General features: G+C 39.2%; 1 protein-coding gene across 1 annotated transcript in view; it reads right to left on the reverse strand.

Annotated features, from left to right (window-relative positions):
• Nucleotides 1-20,738, reverse strand: part of LOC114052001 (ATP-binding cassette sub-family A member 3-like) — a 193,544-nt gene that overhangs the window by 26,668 nt on the left and 146,138 nt on the right. The window contains exons 20-23 of the mRNA XM_027874409.1: nucleotides 19,795-20,053; nucleotides 19,411-19,615; nucleotides 18,670-18,889; nucleotides 6,585-6,740 (exon numbers count right to left, since the gene is read on the reverse strand). Of these exons, the coding sequence (XP_027730210.1) occupies nucleotides 6,585-6,740; nucleotides 18,670-18,889; nucleotides 19,411-19,615; nucleotides 19,795-20,053 (840 nt within the window). The remainder of the gene's footprint in view (nucleotides 1-6,584; nucleotides 6,741-18,669; nucleotides 18,890-19,410; nucleotides 19,616-19,794; nucleotides 20,054-20,738) is intronic.

Raw genomic sequence — 20,738 nt, forward strand, 5'->3', positions numbered from 1 at the left:
AAATGTCAAGAGCATATTTAATAAAATGATAGTATGGCATAGTGATAAATGTGCTTGACTTGGAGACTGGGCAGGTCTTTTTATTCTACCTCAGATATATGTCACAGGCAATTAGCTTAACCCCTCAGCATGAGGGTAATAATGACAATATTTACACTAACTACCTCATGGGGCTGTTAAGAGGAAAATGCTTTACAAATCTTAAAATGCAACATAAATGTAAATTTTGATCATTATCTTTGCTGTGGTATTACATAGTTGTAAGACAAATGGTAAACAATTAACTTAAATATAATCTAATTTTCAGTTTTTCTCTTGTTTGGTTACTATAACGAGTTATCAATGTCAATAGTTTTTCCTGGTGCTATGTACAGTTTAATCACCACATATCTTTCTCACCCATTTACACACAGATACAGGTACACATTAAAAAAAAAGTCCTGGATCTTACTCCTTAATATCTGGGACTCCTGACTGAGTCATGGATACATCCTGTTCTTCCAGAGATCTGGTTATTTCCTTTCTAGCATCTGTGATGCTTGCCTCAACTTCCCTTGCTTCCATTATGAGAGTTAAAATGTGCCAATTAAAGGCGGTTGTCTCACTGACTACCTTTTCTGTGGAAACCTCTAAGTCCCATAAAACAGCTATAAAAGGATTGAGACAATTCTAAAGTCAGAGATAATGAAACTTAATCACATTAATTATAAATGATTAGGAACAAATTCTTTCTGAACCTTTCAGGTGAAAGGATATTGACCCACTCTCTTGTGATGAGAAAAATAACAGGCACCATTTATACAATTTCCAACTCTGTTCAAGGATCAGGTAAGGAAAAAAATGCTACAGGAGACATAGCTTATGAGAAGAGTGGGAAACCTTTTAAAGGCCTTTGGGGTATATGTGACAGAGAACAGTGCTGTTAAAGTAGAAAAGGCCACTAAGCTGTACATAAAGATCCCTGCAGGTCACATACTGACTTAGTTTTAAAATGTGATGTTATCTATGTTTTATTGCATTTTTATTTATTTAGTTAAATGTTTTCCAATTATATTTTAATCTGGCTTGGGTAACACTTAGTAGTGTTGCTGCCAGTTGCCTGACATCTCTGTATTAGAATATAACTTAAGACATTTTAGATATATGTATGTATCCACATATGTACACAAAATTTGCTGGTTAACTTGATGGGGTGCTTGGGTGCTTGTGTTTGGGTGCTTGTACTTGGACCCCAATTTCTCCCTAGCCTCAGAAACACTATCCCCGGCAGTTTCTCCCCAGCCCAAGGACACTGTGCCTAGCAATTACTCATGAGTGGGCCCCAGCAAGACCCTTATCTCTCTCCCTGGTGCAGTTACAAAGGAATTATTAGTTTGAACTGGATTTGCACTGGGTCATAAAGATATTCTTACCCACTGGACTATCTATACTACCACCCTACCTCATTATCTACATCCTGGACTCCTCATTATCTGTATTCTAGACTTAAGACATATGTATACTCCCTACATCTATCTTGTCAAACAAGACATTGACTGGTGGCAGACTGGACAACTCTCAGTTATCCTTGAACTCTAGATAACTTAGTGACATAGCAGGCCTAAAACCACACCTCCATGTGGCCCCGCCTTGTGGGCGTTTCCTAGTAAACTCTGGGTAAAATGCCTGTGCAGTAGGTACAAGAAGTGCATGTTTCTTTAAGAACTGACCACTCCTTAACCACTCCCTAATCCCACCCTAAATCACCTAGTTAGCATATTTGACACGTTTTATTATATTTTATACTATATAAACTTTAACTGTACCCCTCTAAGGTCGCAGGTTCCTTAAGAATCCTTGCCTGCTGAAAAACTTAACAATAAATCTTTGCCACCTTGACTTAAAGAATGTTTGAGTCTGTGAATTCATTCCAGACGACCCCGTCCTGTACTTCAGTCTTTAAGGGGTCTCAAATACTCAGACCGCAAAAAAATGAAGTAGGGGAATGGAATGCCACTGTTTGGGGCAAAGAGTGAAGATAAATTTCTCAACAATTTTTATAACTTTATAGGTAGTCTAGGCCAGGGTTGGGGAACCTGCAGCCTTGAGGCCACATGTGGCCCTCTGGGTCCTCAGGTGTGGCCTCTTAATAAAAAGATTTGTTCTATAAAACTTGGACTCAGTCAAAAGGCTGCATTTAAGGATCTAGATGGCCATATGTGGCCTCGAGGCCAAAGGTTCCCCACCCTTGGAGCCTAGGTCTTTGCTTCCCTCAAAATCTAAAGCAGGTGACATTTCTGCCTAATCATATGTGTTTGACAGCCATCTGCCACCCTCATTGAGCAGGTAGCATAAAAAAAGCAACAGAAGCTAAGTGTTCTCTGGGGTGATAACACTGTTGCTAGAGCTCCTTGTTTAACCTAATGATACTCTTCTTGATGGCACTGAATCCCCAGGTTGCTTTTATTTTTTTAGGCAATTGGGGTTAAGTGACTTGCCCAGAGTCATACAGTTACTAAGTATCAAGTGTTTGGTCTGAGGCCGGATTTGAACTTGGGTCCTCCTGACTTCAGGGCCAGTGCTCTACCTACTACGCTACCTTGCTGCCCCCCCAGTTGCTTTTTATCTCGGGTTTTTAGCTTCTGTCTTAGGCCTCTTCAAGCCAGGGTTCCTGACCTTGGTTGGTCAGTCTCTCCATGCTTGGGTTCATGTTTTTTTGTCTTCCACAGGTATCCAGCCTGTAACAATCATTTCTTGGCCTGATCCCTCTCCCACTGCCTCGGTCACACTGACTAGTCTTTTATGAACTGTAGCGTCCAAATTAGCCCTTAGCCTTTCTTGCTGTTTCTTGTATGACTTTTACAGTTCTAGCCTTGGCTACACCTCATGCCTGGAATGCATTCTCTCCTCACTTCTCCCTCTTTATCTTTCAGGAAATCATGAAGGAAAACTGCCCTAAGGTCCTAGAACCAGAGGGTAAAATAGCCATAGAAAGAATCTAATGATTACCTCCTGAAAGAGATCTCAAATTGAAAATACCAAGGAATATAGTAGCTAAATTCTAAAGAGAAAATACTGCAAGCAGCCAGAAAGAAACAATTTAGATATCATGGAACCACAGTTAGGATTATGCAGGACCTTGCAGCTTCTACATTAAAAGATTGTAGGGCGTGGAATATGATATTCTGTAAGGCAAAGGAGCTTGGATTACAACCAAGGATCAACTACCCAGTGAAAATGAGCATTATCTTTCAGGGGAACAGATGGACATTCAACAAAATAGGGGACTTCCAAACCGTCCTGATAAAAAGACCAGAGCTCAACAGAAAATTTGATCTTCAAATACAAGACTGAAGAGAGACATAAAAAGGTAAATGGGAGAGAAAAAAACAACATGTTATTAATAAGCGCAAACTGTTTACATCCCTACAAGGAAAGATGACACTCTTGAGCATTGTACTGTTATCACACCACTTTAAAGGAGTATACATAGAGGGGGTGGGTATAAGTTGTAATGATGAAAAAAATCTAATTAAGTGGGTTAAATGGATCTATGTAAGTGGATTAATCTGATCTAACTAAGGGAATGTACTGGGAGAAAAGGAAAGGAGGAAGCAGACAAGGGTAAATCATGTTACAGTAAAAGGCACAAAAACCTCTTACAGTAGAGGGAAAGAAGGGAGGGAGATGAGCATTGTTTGAACTTTACTCTCATTGGATTTGGCTCAAGAAGGGAATAACATAATCCATTAAATATAGAAATCTAACATGTCCTATAGGCAGTAGGAGGGAAAAGGGGAAAGAAAAGGGAGGAGGGATAGAAGGGAGGGAAGAAGTAGTAAGGGTAAAGAGGAAGAAAAAGGAGGGGGCTAATAGAAGGGAGGTGGGACTAAGGGAGGCGGGCAGTCAAAGGCAAAGCACTAGTAAGGAGGGAAAGAAAGAAAGGAGAAAGAAAAGCATAAATGGGGGGAAATAAGATGGAGAGAAAGACACAGATAGTAATCATAACTGTGAATGTGAATGGGATGAACTCCCCCCATAAAATGGAAGCAGAATGGTTTAAAAACCATAATCCTGCAATATGTTGTTTACAGGAAACACATTTGAAACAGAGGGATACACACAGGGTAAAGGTAAAAGGCTGGAGTAGAATATATTATGCTTCAGCTGAAGTAAAAAAAGTAGGGGTAGCAATCCTGATCTCAGATGAAACAAAAGCAAAAATAGATCTTATCAAAACAGATAAGGAAGGAAACTACATCCTGCTAAAAGGCACCATAGACAATGAAGTAATATCATTAGTAAACATATATGCACCAAATAGTATAGCATCCAAATTTTTAGAGAAGTTCAGGGAGTTACAGGAAGAAATAGACAGCAAAACTATATTAGTGGGGGACCTCAACCTCCCCCTCTCTGAACTAGATAAATCTAACCACAAAATAAACAAGAAAGAAGTTAAGGAGGTGAACAGAATATTAGAAAAGTTAAGTATGGTAGACCTCTGGAGAAAATTGAATGGGGATAGAAACGAATATACTTTTTTCTTGGTGGTACATAGCACATACACAAAAATTGACCATGTACTAGGGCATAAAAACCTCACAATCCAATCAGAAAGGCAGAAATATTAAATGCATCCTTTTCAGATCATGATGTAATAAAAACTATATGTAATAAAAGGGCCACTGAAAGATGGACTAAAAATAATTGGAAACTAAATAATCTAATCCTAAAAAATGAATGGCTCACCTCTGCCTCTTAAAATCTCTTTTATCTTTCCAAACTCAGTTCAACCTCTTGATTTTACATGAAGCCTTTCTTGATTTCCTAATTCCTAGTGCCATTTCCTCTCCAAATTAACCTGTATCTTGTATATATATTTAATATGTACTTATATGTATACATGTTATTACCCATATTAGAATATAAACTACTTGAGGGCAGGGAGAATTTAATTTTTGTCCTTATATCCCCAGCACCTATTACAGTGCCTGGAATACTGCAGGTGCTTAATAACTGCATACTTAGTTTATTGGAATCATGCTGCTTGCTTGCTTCCCTCGTCTTTTGCTAATTAACTGGTGTCTGACCTGGACTTAGGTATTCATGTACTTGTCCCTACACGGACTGAACACTTAATGTTCATACCTTCAATATGTATCAACAAATCACAGAATCATAGCTTTAGAGATGGAATAGATTTTAAAGGACATTGAGCCCAATCTCCTCATTTTACAGATGAGGAACCAGAGAGGTTAAATGTCTTGTCAAAATAGACATAGCTCTTAAGTTTCTGAGGAAGAATTTGAAATCCGGTCTTCTGGACTCCAAGTCTATCATCCTATCCACCATACCATGTTGCCTCTAGGTATAACCTAGGTTCCCTAGGTATAACCAGATTACCAAAAAGATTATTCTAGATTACCTATCTTGTTGTCACTCATGACCTGATAGAATAATAATTTTCAATCATACATAGATGAATAAAAGATATACAAGGAAATATTTTAGGTTATTAAAGGTAGGCTTGCATATAGTTCATTAAGTAACATTGTCCATAAGCCTTTTCCATCCCCTCTCACCCCACCCTCTGTCCCCCTTTTCATGACATAGTTACTTGAATGTGTAGGCAGGTGCTCCATAGAGCTGGGCTAATTCAACCTCCATACTATCTTTACTGAAAAAACAGTTAGAGGCCACAATGTGGAGTTTTTAGTGAACAAGACAAGATTTTAACCAGGGTTTCTGTTTGAGATGAAGACTTCCTTGCCCTTTTCTCCAACATTACCAAAATTTTAGGACTAGCCTAATTTATTTCAGGCTGCCTTAAAATCGTTTGTTTTAGGGTTTCAATCAATTACTATCATCCATCTTCATACTATTAAGGCAACACTACTAACAGAAACTAGACCCTGGGAACACCACAAAGCTGGAGCTCTTGGGACAATTAGCTAGTCCCTAAGAACATGAATTAAACCTAAGTTAATTGTTGATGGCTTAACGGCCCATTAAGTTCTTATTCTTTTTCTATTCTAAAATATTCAGTTTATGAGTCACAATCTTAAGATTTTCAATGGATTAAAGAGGCTAAGGTATCTGTAAACTACCTTCCCCCTTTGACACAGAGTTTAACTGCTTGCTTTATGTTAGATCAGACACTGAGCCCCATGACCCTATTCCTATTCAGCAGGGTCCTCTTGTTCTGAAAGGATCAATGTAATTTACTTTTTTTTTTTTGGTTTTGTTTTGTTTGTTTTTTGTAGGCAATTGGGGTTAAGTGACTTGCCCAGGGTCACACAGCTAGCAAGTGTCAAGTGTTTGGTCTGAGGCCACATTTGAACTCAGGTCCTCCTGACTTCAGGGCCAGTGCTCTATCCATTGCGCCACCTAGCTGCCCCTGTAATTAACTTTCTGGAGACCAAACTGCTAGTTACACCTCTAAAGCATTTGTCCTTTACATCTTCCTTGAGGTCTTAAATTGCTTCACAGAGAGTCTCCATGAGGGGGAAATAATTTATGTACTGACAGTGGTCTTAATGACACTTTACTTCAGTTATTAAAGGCTGGAGAAAAGAAACTGTTACTTGAGCTTGAATACTCACCTTTCTCTTCACAATCTCTAGCAGCAACAGAGGTACAGTATTTCTGGGCTTTGTAGTTTTCATAAAATCCACTGATAGATTGCCCCAAGTTGTGATTAGGAAATATCAGAAATAGATTATCCAAAGTTTTAATGGAGGAATTCGCCATTATTACCACTATGATGGAAAAGTTATAGATTACTTTCTATTGAAGGAAACATGAGTCCACAGGACACCCAAATTAGGCTCATAGAACTTCTAAACTACATATGATACTTGAAAAATACTACTTACTTACCAGTAAACTTGTTTTCCTGATAGATGGTTCTCTAAGTATATATCAATCATGATAAGAGTTCTGAAATAGCCTTTGGGTAGAGTGAATATTTTTAGGTTATGACTGTTCTTTCTGTGATGAGAATGCCCACTTGAACCAATTATCTAGTTTCCATTTTGATTTAAGGGTCAGGTAAGGAAGGAAAATCCTAGAGGGGACATAGCTTAAGACAAAGGTATCTTAAGGGATAAGAGCTATTTTTGTTTATTCTTAAGACTATTAACTTGAGTGCTTTTACATATAGAAGAGATTTTATGTCAATTTCATGGCTCATTTTCTTTTATTTTTGATTTATAAATTTATATATATTAATACAACACAATATATGATTGTGATGGAATACTGCTATGCTATAAGAAATGATGAGCTTAATGATTTTAGAAAAAACATGGAAAAACTTGCATGAAATAATGAAGAGCTAAAAGCAGAACCAAGAGAACATTGAATATAGTAATAGCAATATTGTTTTATTGTTTTAGGAATGACTTTGAACAAATAAGCTATTTTGTCTATCATAATACCCAAATTAACTATAAAGGACATATGAAGAAAGATACTATCTGCATCCAGAGAAAGAATTGATACACAGAGGTATGTATAGAATAATTTTACATATATGTATATATATGTGTATGTATGTATATATATATGTGTGTGTGTGTGTGTATGTATGTATATATATACACACACACCTATTTATGTCTAATGGTAGCCATCTCTAGGGCAGGAGGGGAAAAGGGAAGAAAAAAAGAAAAAAATTTACATGATAATTTTGTCGTATATTTGAAAGTAACGGCAAGTTGTGCATAGTAGATTGGTAGTTTCATGTACAATCATCTTTTTTTATTGTACTACATTATGGAAATGTTTTTCTATAAATTAAAAACAACATTAAAAAATACAACACAATACAATAGAAAGACAAAATATTTACTCTCTTCAGAAAACCCTTGTTATAATACACATATGTGGCCCGGGTACTGGAGGGAGGAGCTTTGGCACATCCTACTTGGTTTTAGTAGGTTATCTGCAAGTCTGTCATCCTATCCACCATACCATGTTGCCTCTTGGTATAACCTGTGTTCCCTAGGTATAACCAGATTACCAAAAAGATTATTCTGGCTTACCTATCTTGTTGTCAGTCATGACCTGATAGAATAATAATTTTCAATCATACATAGATGAATAAAAGATATACAAGGAAATATTTTAGGTTATTATAGGTGGGCCTGCATGTAGTTCATTAAGTAACATTGCCCCTTCCATCCCCTCTCACCCCACCGTCTGTCCCCCTTTCCATGAAATAGTTACTTGAATATGTATTGGAATTCAGGGAGAACCTGGTCCTGAGGGGATGAGTTATGGAATGGGAGGCAGCAGAGATAAGAAGAGGAATAGATTATGGTAGCAACAAGTCCTGGAAGAAGGTGCTGCGACTGGGGACAACCCGATGAAGAGAAGATCCAAGTGAGCACCCCAGTGCAGCATCTGTGCTTCGGGAAGCGTAGGGAAGGCACAACACGAAAATGTTGAGTCTGAATTTTATCGACATCTAAACTCGCTATTCATTAATTGTTCATAGTATGTAATGTGAATGCATGTTAGTGAGATGACTTACTAAACAAATCACACATATGCAGGGTATCCCAAAAGGGCTCATGATTCTTTAAATTGCTTCCTCCCCTGAGTGCATTCATATTTATCTATGCTTGTCTTTAGTGAATCTCTCTCAACTCCTGATTAGATACTTTTTCTTCTACTGGTTTGGTCCTTCCAATGACATAGTAAATTGGATGGAGAGGGGAATGGAGGAAAGGGAGAGAAGGGAAACTCTCTTTTCTTCCCCTAAGAACACTTCTTTCTCAATGTCTTGGCTTGAACTTCAAATTGTCTTTACAAATTAATCTTACAATACTTATCTTTGTTCATCCCAAACATTAACCAAACTGGAGTGCTTGCCATTCTAGAAATGGATTCCAAACATTTTTGCCTCCTTTTACTCACATCTGTTTCTGGAATGCCTTTTCTCCTAGCTTTGAATAGCCATGGTTCCTACCCATTCTTTAAGGTCCAGTTCAAATGCAATCTTCTGAAGCTTTTTTTGCGTCTTTCTCAGCTGAATTCCCACAACACTGCTAATCTCTGATTACTTGGATTATTACTGATTTCTTGTATTATAGTTACTTTCATACATGTTTCAGCTCCCTTACTAAACTGTAAACTTAGAGTAAGAGCAGTAGTTTTATTTTTTGAATCCCTGTAATGAATGCCTACTAGGTGGAGGTATACAATCTAGGATTTAGAAGAAAGCCCTTTTATCTCAAATCTATGACTGGTATGTCAAAATTTTGTTCTTAGGAAAAATAAATCGTTTTATGATGAATTGTCAGCACCATGTTCAAGGATAGCAGTGAAGCAAGTAGCAGTAAGCTCAGTATGTCTAGGAAAAAGAAAGCATGAAGCTGGTCATAATTGGCCTGAATTGTGATACCATTATAGATATGTGGGGGTAGTATGGCTGGGTACTGAGGAAAAGAGAAACACTGAATTTTAGGAAGGGTCCTCAGAAAGCTGGAAAAGTAGGAGGGGACAATGTTATGAAGGGGTTTGGATGTCAAAGAGTGCATTTTGTATTTGCTCCTGAAGGTAATAGGAAGCCACTGGAGTTTACTGAGTAAGGAGGTACTATGATTGAACCTGCATTTTAGGAAAATCACGTTAGTGGCTGAATGGAAGAAAGACTGGAGTGGGGAGAGAGTTGAGGCAGGCAGATCCACCAACAGGCCGATGGTGATAAGGGCCTGCTCTAGAGTGCTGGCAATGCCAGAGGAGAGAAGGAGGTGTATTCAAGAGATGTTGCAAAAGTGAAATTGACAGGTCTTGGTAACAGCTTGGATATGGGGATGAAAGTAAGTAGTCCAGGATGATTCCTAGGTTGAGAACCTGGGGGACTGGGAGGATGGTGTTGTCCTCTACAGTAATAAGGAAGGTAGAGTGGGGAATAGTTTAGGGGGAAGTGAGTTCTGTTTTGGACATATTGAGTTTAAGATGTCTACTGGATATACAGTTCGAGATGTCTGAAAGATAGTTGGAAATATGAGATTGCGGGTCAGCAGAAATTCTGGGGTAGGATAGGTAGATTTGAGAATCATCAGCATATAGATGGCAATTAGGTCCATTGGAGCTGATGAGACCACCAAGTGTAACATAGAAGAGAAAAGGGCCCAGGACAGAACCTTGAGGGATACCTATGGTTAGCAGGCATGATATGGATAAAGGTCCAGCAAAGGACACTGAGAAGGGGTGGTCAGATATATAGGAGGAGAACCAGGACAGTGCGGTGTCCTGAAAGCTTAGAGAGATATGAATATCAAGGAGGAAAGGGTGATCAACAGTGTCAAAGGCTGCAGAGAGGCTGAAGAGAATGAAGACAGAGAAAATGCCATTGGATTTGGCAACTAAGACATTATTAGTAACTTTAGAGAGAGCAGTGTCAGTGGTATGACGAGGCTGAAAGCCTGATTATAAGGGGTTAAGAAGAGAGGGAAGAGAAGAGAGGAGAAAAAGTGGAGGCATCTATTGTAGATGGCCCTTTTGAGGAGTTTAGCTACAAAGGGCAGAAGAAATATAGGATAATAGCAGAGATGGAAAGATCAAGTGAGGGTTTTTTTTTTCCAGGATAGGGGAGACAGGAGCATGTTTGTATGCACTAGGAAATGAAGCAGTAGACAAGGAGAGACTGAAAATAAGTGAAAGTGTGGGGATGACAGGGGGCAATCTATCGGAGGAGACATGACCAAAAGGGATCACTTGAACAAGTAGAGGGGTTAGCCTTGGTAAGAAGGCTATTTCATCATATGAGACAGGGGTAAAAGAAGAGAGAGTGGCAGAAGGCACCTGATAGGAGATAGGGAAGAGGTAAGAAGAGGGAGTTTATGGCAAATAGCTTCAATATGGTCTATAAACAGGAGGAAAGATTCTCAGCTGAGACAATAGGTTTGAGGAGGGATGAAAAGGTTTAGAAGAGCTACTATGGAGAGTGGGATAAATTGATAAGGGAGTTATTAAATTAAGTTGCCTAGCAGCAGTGAAGACCCAGTTTAGGTTGTGTAACATAAATTTGTAGTGAACCTAGTTAGAATGCTTATGTGATTTTTTTCCATCTTTGTTCAGTATCACATGTATAGGAATGAAGGCAATGAATTGTGGGAGTGATCCAAGAGTAAGTGTAATCAGTAATATCATAAAGGGACTAGGGACTCACTAAAACAGTGCAGAGGTGAATTCAACAGGGAGTCAAGAATGGGGAGAAGAGAGGAGAGTGTTTAGTTCAGGGGAGATGGCCTGGGAGAGAATTGAGGCATCAAGGGATGGGAAGTCATGGCTGAAGAGTGGGGTTTTGTAAGGGGACATAGAAGGAGAGGTGAAAAGTCAAGAGTTCATAGTTGGATATGGGGATTTCAGGATTTTTGAATATGGAGGTGGTACATTTGTGGGTGATAGCAAGACAGAGGATATGACCATCTTTGTGTATGGCCGAGGTATGATGGAGGAGTAGCCCATGTGAGGTGAGTTAGTTTAGACAACTGAGTGATTAGGATATTTGAAGAAGAATGAATATGAATGTTGAAGTATGAGGGCAGCAGATAGGGAGGAGAGAAAAAATTGTAAGCCAGGTATAAAATTCATTGAGGAAGGAAGGAGAATGACCTGGAGGTCTACAGACAACAACTAAGAGGGTTTTGACTGGCTGGTAGGAAAGGATAGCATGACTCTCAGAGGAAGACAGATTACTGAATTACAGAGGTAAGGGGAGAACCTGGAAGTGGAAATGGGGATAAAGAAGTATTATAACTCCTCTTCCTTGACCAATGAGCCAAGGAGAATTGGTGAAAGAGTAGCCAGAACTAGAAAGGGTGGCCAAGGGAGTGATGTCATCAGGAAGGAGCCAGGTTTCAGTAAAACTCATAGATGGAAAGAGTGGGAGAGGAATAGATTTAAGATGAAGAGAAATTTGTTGCCTTATGAAACAGGCATTCCAGAGGGCATAGTGGAAAGGTTGGGTGGAGTTAGGATGAAACTTTGGGGTGGGAGGTGTGAGGGAGATGGGAATGAAGAATCAGGTGATAGAAGGTGAGGAATGGGTTTGGATGATGATCTACAGGAGTTCAGAGCCATTGAGATATGAAGGGTATGACCAGGTGTAAGAATGATCATCACTGAATTGAAGGTGCCACTCTTAGATGGAGCAAGAAATAGAAAGTCTAAAGTCAAAGGAAGGGTTCCTCTTCTCAGTACTGGAGGTTTTCGGCAGCAGGAGGTAGAAGATGTCTTGTGCTAGTACAGATGGAAGTGGTTGCTTTGAGGCAGATGGAAGATGCTTTTCCTCAGGGAACATACTACATCAACAACAGATGGAAATCTCAGGGGATGAGTGCAGGTATGGTCTGAGGTCTTCTCATGTGAGGAGGCTGGCTAGGAGGTGGCAGCAGGAAGAGGTAGACTCCCTGTGCAAATGGAAGATGCCTGGCCCCTAGCAACCTTTCTTGGAGGACACTCTGTGTCCAGCAGAAAATCATCAAGAGGTATGAGTTACCTTGGCTATGTGTTCCCTAATTGTGCTCTCTACTAGTGTACTCTTCACTTATGCTTACTTTACCCACTGACATAGTATGTTGTTGTAACACAGTGCTTCCTAGGTTTATAAGGGAAGAAATTTTGTTATTACTCTCCATGTAATACTATTTCAGTAAATATCTGCTTTGAACTAATTGTGTCAATTACTAAAAGTAAAAGCACTAGTTGGGGCTCATGAGCTATAGTTTTTTATATGCAAACTTACAGAGTATGGTTCTGGCGCAGTTATCACCAGGGGGAACCAATTTACACATTTTTTTTTTTTTAGGGATAGTAGCTCTGAGAAGACTGATAGATACATAGATGGACACACACATATATCCATATTTATCTATATGCCTACACATATCTAGATCTATTTATCTACTATCTCTCTATCTCTGGACATCTGTATATCTCTATTTCTATCTGAATCCAGCCCTAGTCTTTCTCCTAAACTTTAGTCTTATTTCAAATTGGATATCTTGGAGGCAACACAATGTATGCAAAACTCAAAAACTCTTTTCTCCAAAACCCACCTCTCTTCCAAACTTCCCTATTTTGTTCAAGGGCACCATTATCCTTCAGGTCATCCAGGTTCACAGCCTTGGTTATCATCTTTGACTCCTCACTCTCACCCTTTGTATTCAAACAGTTGCCAAATCTTGTTTCTACCTCTTCATCCTCTTTCAAATCCATCCTCTTCTCTCTACTCACAAAGCCACCACCTTAGCTCAAACCCTCATCACCTCTTCCTTGGATTACTGCAATAGCCTCCTAACTGGTCTCCCTGCCTTCAGTTTCTCCTTTCTACAATCCATCTTTCATACAGCTGCCAAAGTGTGTCCATACTCTGCATTCTACCTCTTATAGAAGTTCTGGAAATAGTCTGGAGGAATAAGATTTTGGAGGTATATTTAAGGGGATGAGCTGGTAGTCCAAGTTTTGTTGTTGTTGTTGTTATTTTAAAATAACAACATTTCAAATTAAAAATTAGAATACTGAAGTGCTGAGTGCGACTCTCTATAGACTTGACTCCTCAGAAAATTTTGGATGCAGTGATATATTGAAAATGACCTATAATTATTATGCCCTTAGTAAAGGGGCTGCCTTTATTAATTTAAAATTTTGGGAAACTTAATGTTTTATAATATTAAAAATAAACACCAATGGAAAATATAAATAACAAATTATAATAACATCTTTTATTCCTTGTGATCATATAATCATATGGTAGCATAGCCCTCTCCCTAGATCCTCCATCCACTCCCACCACAGGATTATAAAACCATAGTATCATAAATTTAGAGCTGGAAGGGACCTCAGAGGTCATCTAGTTCAATCTCTTAATTTTTTTTACAGATGAGGAAACTGAGGCCAAGAGAAGTTGAGTGACTTGCTCCAAATCAAACAGGCAGTAACTGATAGAATGGGGATTTGAACCCACCTTCTTTGACTCCAAATCTGGCACTCCTTCCACTGCACCACGGTAGATGAGACTGAATAGGCCAAAACTTACACCTGACCAAGAATCTTCTCTATGACATATCTAACAAGTGCTCATCCAGTCTCTGGGGATGAGCACTGTAACCCTAAACCCTAATCCAGTTCTACTTCTGTTTGTATACAGATTAATCCCAAATATATGTACAAATTCTGAGCTTTCAGTCACTTCTCCCAGACTAAATCCTTCCTTAAGCATTAAGACTGATCAGTTGATAACTACAATTGGGTTCATAATCTTTCTCCCAAATTTGTTGATCAGTCCAGATGATCATATTATAATGAATTAGAACCCCAGGCTTTCCACTTTAATAGGTTTCCTTTGAGTCTTTTATCTTCTTCACTACACTATCTAAATGTTAATCTATTATTTCCTCTGTAACATCTCTTGGATTCATTCCCTCCTAACACAGTAATAAGCCTAACCTAGGCCCTAAATGTCTATTGACTATATATTGAGTCTATGACTCTTGTCATAAACCCCTTAGCATGCCTCCCTTTAGCATGCCTCCAAGTACTGTTTGGATTAAATCACCAAGTTTCAAAAAACAAAAACAAAAAACAAAAATTAAAAAAGAAACTTACAGAGGTCGTCCTAACCTTTTGAGTGAAGTCCACCTTCTTTTTTTTGATGTATCCCATTTTTTTATTAATTTATTTTGATTTATCGACAATCACTTTCCCTATGCTTTTGAGTTTAAAATTTTTCTGCCCCTTCCTCCCCACTACCCTCCCCAAGACAGTGCACAATCCAATACAGGCTATACATACACACTCCTACCAAACATATTCTCACATTAGTGATGTTACAAGCAAGAATTAGAACCAATAGGAGGAACCACCAGAAAGAGGAAACAAAACTCAACAGAAGAAAAAAAAATAGCAAATAGTATGTTTCAATCTGCACTCAAACTCCACAGTTCTTTTTTTGGATGTGGAAGCACCCCCCATCATGAGGCCCCTGGAGATGTCCCAGATCCCTGCATTGCTGGGAAGGGCCAAGTCCATCAATATTAGTCATTGCACGATGTGGCTGTTACTATACAACATTCTCCTGGCTCTGCTCACTCCACTCAGCAGCAGATCATACAAGTCTTTCCAGGTTCCCCTGATGTCAGCCTATCCATCATTTCCTATAGCACAACAGCACTCCATTACATCCGTACACCACAACCTGTTCAGCCATTCCCCAATTGATGGGCATCCCCCCAAACTCCAACTCCCTGCCACCACAATGTGGGTCCCCCTCCTGTTTGTATGATCTCTCTGGGATACAGCCCTAAAAGTGCTATCGCTGGGTCAAAGGGTATTTCCATAGCCCTTTGGGCATAGCTCCAAACCGCCCTCCAAAATGGTTGGACCACTTCACAACTCTACCAACAATGCACTAGTGCTCCAACTTTCCCACATCTTTTCCAGCATCTATCATCTTCCTGTTTTGTCATCCTGGCCAATCTGATAGGTATGATGTGGTACCTCAGAGCTGTTCCAATCTGCATCTCTCCAATCAATAGTGATCTAGAGCATTCTTTCACATGACTATAGACGGCTTCAATCTCTTCATCTGAGAACTGCTTGCTCATATTCCGAAGTTCATGTTCTTAATCATGTATTTTAAGGGTTTGACTATTGATTGCTTTCATGTACTTCCTAACCTAAGGAATGTTTCATTGTAGTCAAACCAATGGTGTCCTGCATATGACCTACTAACTCCTTTCTCTGAGCCTTTGCTCTTATCATTTCCCCTAATTTAGAATGTCCTTCAGTACTTTCTGCATGAGTATCAGAGCTTAAAGAGCAGGGGCTGTGCCTATGATTTTTTTTCTTTTTCATCTCCTCACACATGGGGTGTCTGAAAGTTATTCCAGGTTCAAGGCACATTTTAGGTCTGCATCAATTCAAATCCATAGTTCAATAGCTCCCACTAATGTTTTCCTCTTACCAGATCAATAAGAGGACATATTGTTTTAAAGTAAAAGTTATTAATTTAATCAGACATATGACCAAGAAATTAATAAGGAACATCCCCCTTCCCCACCCAACAACACACCGTCCCACAAATTCCCACACCATTAGTGGGAAAGGGCATACACAGGGAACACACACAGGCAATTCATACTCCAAGGACTGGATGGAGATATGAATGAAGCCCTCTCTGCAACTAATACTGCCACTTGTGCTTTCTATGCTTTGCTGTGAGCTCTGGATATATTCTATGCCAATGTTTCCTCTGCTGAATGACAGTGGCTGATCCTAGCCACAAGGGCTGGTCTAGACTCAGAGCCACATCCAAATAGCAGCGGCACTTTTAGGGTTAGGTTAAGTCTGTTTTGAATTCCTTTGATTCTGCTTCTGTTGTAATTCCTTAGACTCACTATGCTGTTTCAGTGGGGTAAGTACATTTCTTCCAATGCCCATCATGCCCTTGGTTGCTGTTCTAGGTCCATGTAAATCATTCCAGAGTTTTATTTATCAAGGAAGGAAGGAAGACAGGAAGGAAATAAGCATTTACTAAGTGCCTATTATGTGCCAGGCACTGTGCTAAGTACTTTATAAATATTTTCTCATTTGAGTCTTACAACAACCTTGGGAGGAAGGTGGTATTATTATCCCCATTTATAGCTGAGGAAACTGAGGCAGACAGAAGTTAATGACTTGTCCACGGTCACACAGCCAGTAAATGTCTGAGGCTGGATTTGCACTCAGGTCTTCCTAACTCCAGGACTGGCATTCTATTCACTATAACACCTAGCTACACATAGTGGTAGGGGTGGAGTACAAAATCTTTGCCCAGCCCTTTTGCAGGCATCTGAGCCACTGTTTTTTGAATAATATTTTTCACATGGTTGTGGTCAGTACTTCTAGATCTACTTTCTACATTTCATTACTTTGTATAGGATTTTCTATATTAATAGTATTTGTATTTGTCATTCAGGGGAGATGGAAAGAAGCATATCTTGGTTCATTATCTTTTAGGCTAGAGGGTTTAAAAACCTCTGATTTGAAAAAAGGGAAATTGGTTGCTGTGGGTACCGCATCATTTGGGTTGGGAAGAGGGAAGCATTTAGACATAGAGATATGGTGGCTGAGACACACAGATCATGTCCTTTGAATCACATCCACTTGAAATATATTAGACCAAACACTTTCAGAACTCTAATTTTACATAAGACACACATGGGTGGACACACATGGGTGTGCTGCTATCAGAAATAACTGAAATCCCATTTGTGGAGAAATTTTGCTCCCTTTCTCATTCTCTACATAAAAGTGTTACCCTTCTGTGTTTCTCCAACAAATGAACCAGGTTTATAATGATCTTCTACAAAATATGTGAATAATTTACACTGCTGAAAGTAACATATACAGTCAGTCCTCAACATTCATGTATTTAAATTTGTGAATTCAAGCATTTGCATGATTTTATCTGCAGCTATGCTAAGTATAGGAAAAAAATGAGAGGTGCAATACATGCAAATTTGTGGAGCTGATGTATTATTTCAAGCTGATGCGTCCTTCACAATCTCCAATGCCATCCACCAGCTGTGAAGGACAGAGTGTTGGAAGTGATGTCGAAACCTTGCCAGTCTTGGTGTCTTCCAATAGCAGCAACTAATGTCCCAGCAACCTCTCCCTTAGTTTTTGGAGGACAGCCAAGGTGGAGAGGTTTACAGCAGCATAGTATACAGTGCAATGCCATCTGACACTACCATCTGACACAGCAGAAGGTAAGATTCAGGTTAAAAAAAGTTTTAGTTTTGAGAATTTTATTTGCTGTACAGTATTTGTGGTACTGCAGATTTCATGTTATGAAAACTGAATATTGTCTGAAATATATATATTTTTAAATTGAGATGTTAGCACAAAGGATTACAGAATTGTAGGGAATTACTGGTGAGAAAAATGTTTTGCATATTACCAGTTTTATTTTGTGTACTGCATTTCATGGGTTATTTCATGGTTACTGTGTTAGGAAAAGTGCATATTATCAGAATTAATGTTTTATTATAACGAATTGTATGCAGAAAAGTGTATTTTCAGTAATTTCTAATGAAAGATTACAGTTTTTGGTGGTCATGAGAACCTAACTCCTTATTTCTCATGGGCTCACTGTATCAACATTCCCATTTTTCATTTTTATGTCATTTTCTAGGAATGTTACTCCTGTGAAAGTTGAGGATTGACTGTATTTATACTATACTACTTTAGATTTTCTACCCAAGAATCATCTCTATGCACTTCCTTAGTTCACTCACTATATTTGTCAGTAGTACTGTCTTGAGAAGCTTTTCAGGGAAGAAAGTACTTCTACTTACAGAACCAAAGTGGGTCACATAAATCATTGGATTAGGGGTTAAAAGGAAATGTGTCATTCCAGCTTGTTTCTTAAACTAAAATCTATTCTGCTTCATATCTATATGAACTAACTGGAGTCTTCAAGGAACCAGAATCTATTTGGAAGGATTATTAGATATCATCTGTTCTAATCTGGGCAAGATTTATGATAGTCATGAATTTTCAATGCCTGTTTATTAATTTCCTTATCTGAAAATGTTTCTCCTCACTCATTCATTGCTTCCCCTTGAGAAAGGACTTATTTGGGAAGAGGACAGCTGAAGGGAGAGGAAAAGTAAGTGCTGTCACTCTTACCATTAGATTCTGCCACGTAGACAAACAGGAAACTGATCGTGCCTGAAAAGAAGTTGAATACAACAAGTTTGGCATAGGCAGTGGCACTACCAGAAAATAAGAAGCTCATCAGGTACATGAGGGGTATGATAGACCAGCCATATAGCACGAAGATTAATAAGATATCTGCTGCATGATGGTCGTCAACGAAAGCTTTCACACCACAGTATTTGAACACAACCTAAAGCAAAGAGACCAAATATAGAGATGGGAATCATAGATTAAGGAATGAGGAGAATATTAGCTAAGAACCCTAGAGATAGGAAATGATAGTTCCACTTTTAAAGGTAGTGGTATGACAAAGGCACCAAGAAGACAGCACTTTCTTACTTTTGTAACAGTTTTGTTTTGTCCTCTTTGTCAAGAGAGGCATTAGAGTAGGAAAGTTGTATGAACACAATGATGTCCAGGGCATCAACTTTGTGATTTAACACACATCAGTAAACAAAGGGACTAGGACTGGACTTCTGCAGACACCATTATCAGGAAGTAAACTTTCTGCTACCGAGGGAGGGGATGGAGAGGCTGCTCAGAAGGCAGTTTCCCAGCAGCAGGAGCCACTTTAGCTAGCCTTAGCCTTTGTGGCTAGATTCAAGAACAGAGCAGTATTGTCTAAAGGTGAAGCTCTACCCTGGACTAATGGACTCTGAGATACACACACACACACACACACACACACACACTCACTCCTCCTATACTCACCAGCAGCAGGAGGCAAGGAATGATAAAGTTGAAGAGGTCCCAAAAAAAGGCAGAGAGCCAGAAATTAATAATTCGTACACCACTCACAAACTGGAGGTGCTTTGCCTTAATGATTCTCTCGGTGACTGTCAAGAGACAAAAACTACTGGCCAAGGCAGCCATACCAAAGAACAAACTGAAGGCAATTTCATGTCCACGACTGCCCCTGTAAGAGAGGGATATGGAGGCATATCAGTATGCCCTAGGAGACTAATAGCAGGGAAGATTGATTCATATCAGGAGCCACCTTCCACAGTGTGATATTTAAATGTGCAAAATGTTAGGATAGAAGAAGTATTAATGGTTTGAAAACCATAAGACAAGGACAGAGAAAGTGATACATACTTATGGTATTCTTCCCTTGCAGCTTTGATAGCACTTCGAGGTTGAGGCTTATTGGACACTTCAATAGAAGCGCGAGTACCCGAACGTGACATGAGGAGGATGTTGTCCACCAGTGCCAAGGCTACTGCAGGTGAGTGGAACGCCTGGTTGTTGAAAAGAGCAGTGATCCTTGTCTTATTTTTTTGGGAATCAATTTCAACTGCAACGAGGCATCGGTCAGTGCACAGTCTACCATTCAAGAGGAACTCTTCCATGTTACCTAGGATGGGGAAGCCACAATGGTCAGTCAGTATGAATCATATGATAAGATGTAATCCCTCTCCTTGAGGGATGATTATGCTTGGGAAGAATAAATATTACTGTAAGGGCCATTAACCTCTCCTAAGACTAAAGGGACAACTCTTAATACAGCACAGAGTGAACAATATCTATGAAACTGGGCTATAGCAGTGAGCTAAAGCTACTCTAGCATGCAATCTCCAAACAGCCTGGTCAGATCAGTGTTAAATAAAAATTCCAATCCAATGGGATTGTGTGGAGCAGGAAATTACTATTCTTTGAATGTTTAAGGTGAACCATGTGCTTCCAGGGTTTCCTGTTTCTTTTATCTTTTCAGCTAAATTATCAATGAATAGAGAGTGTAATATAGCAAAAAGGGCACTTGCAGAGCCAGTGGATTCAAATCCACATCTGACTCTTAATACCTATGCAATTTTGACCATGCTGGTTAACCTCTTTTGACCTTGGTTTCATCATCTGTAAAATGAGGGAGTTGGAACAGAGAGCCTCTGAGGTACCTACATCTATTCTACATCTCTGTTTCTGTGGGGGAAATCCACAAATTGTTGCGTGTAAGATGATAAAGAAAGTAGAATATGCCTTTTCCTAAATCTTAATGTTTAGACATCAGGCTTTGAGACCAGAAGTTCCAAGATCAATGACTC

Source organism: Vombatus ursinus, unplaced genomic scaffold (genome assembly GCF_900497805.2).
Source record: "Vombatus ursinus unplaced genomic scaffold, bare-nosed wombat genome assembly UNPS02014807.1, whole genome shotgun sequence".
NCBI classification, from domain to species: Eukaryota; Metazoa; Chordata; class Mammalia; order Diprotodontia; family Vombatidae; genus Vombatus; species Vombatus ursinus.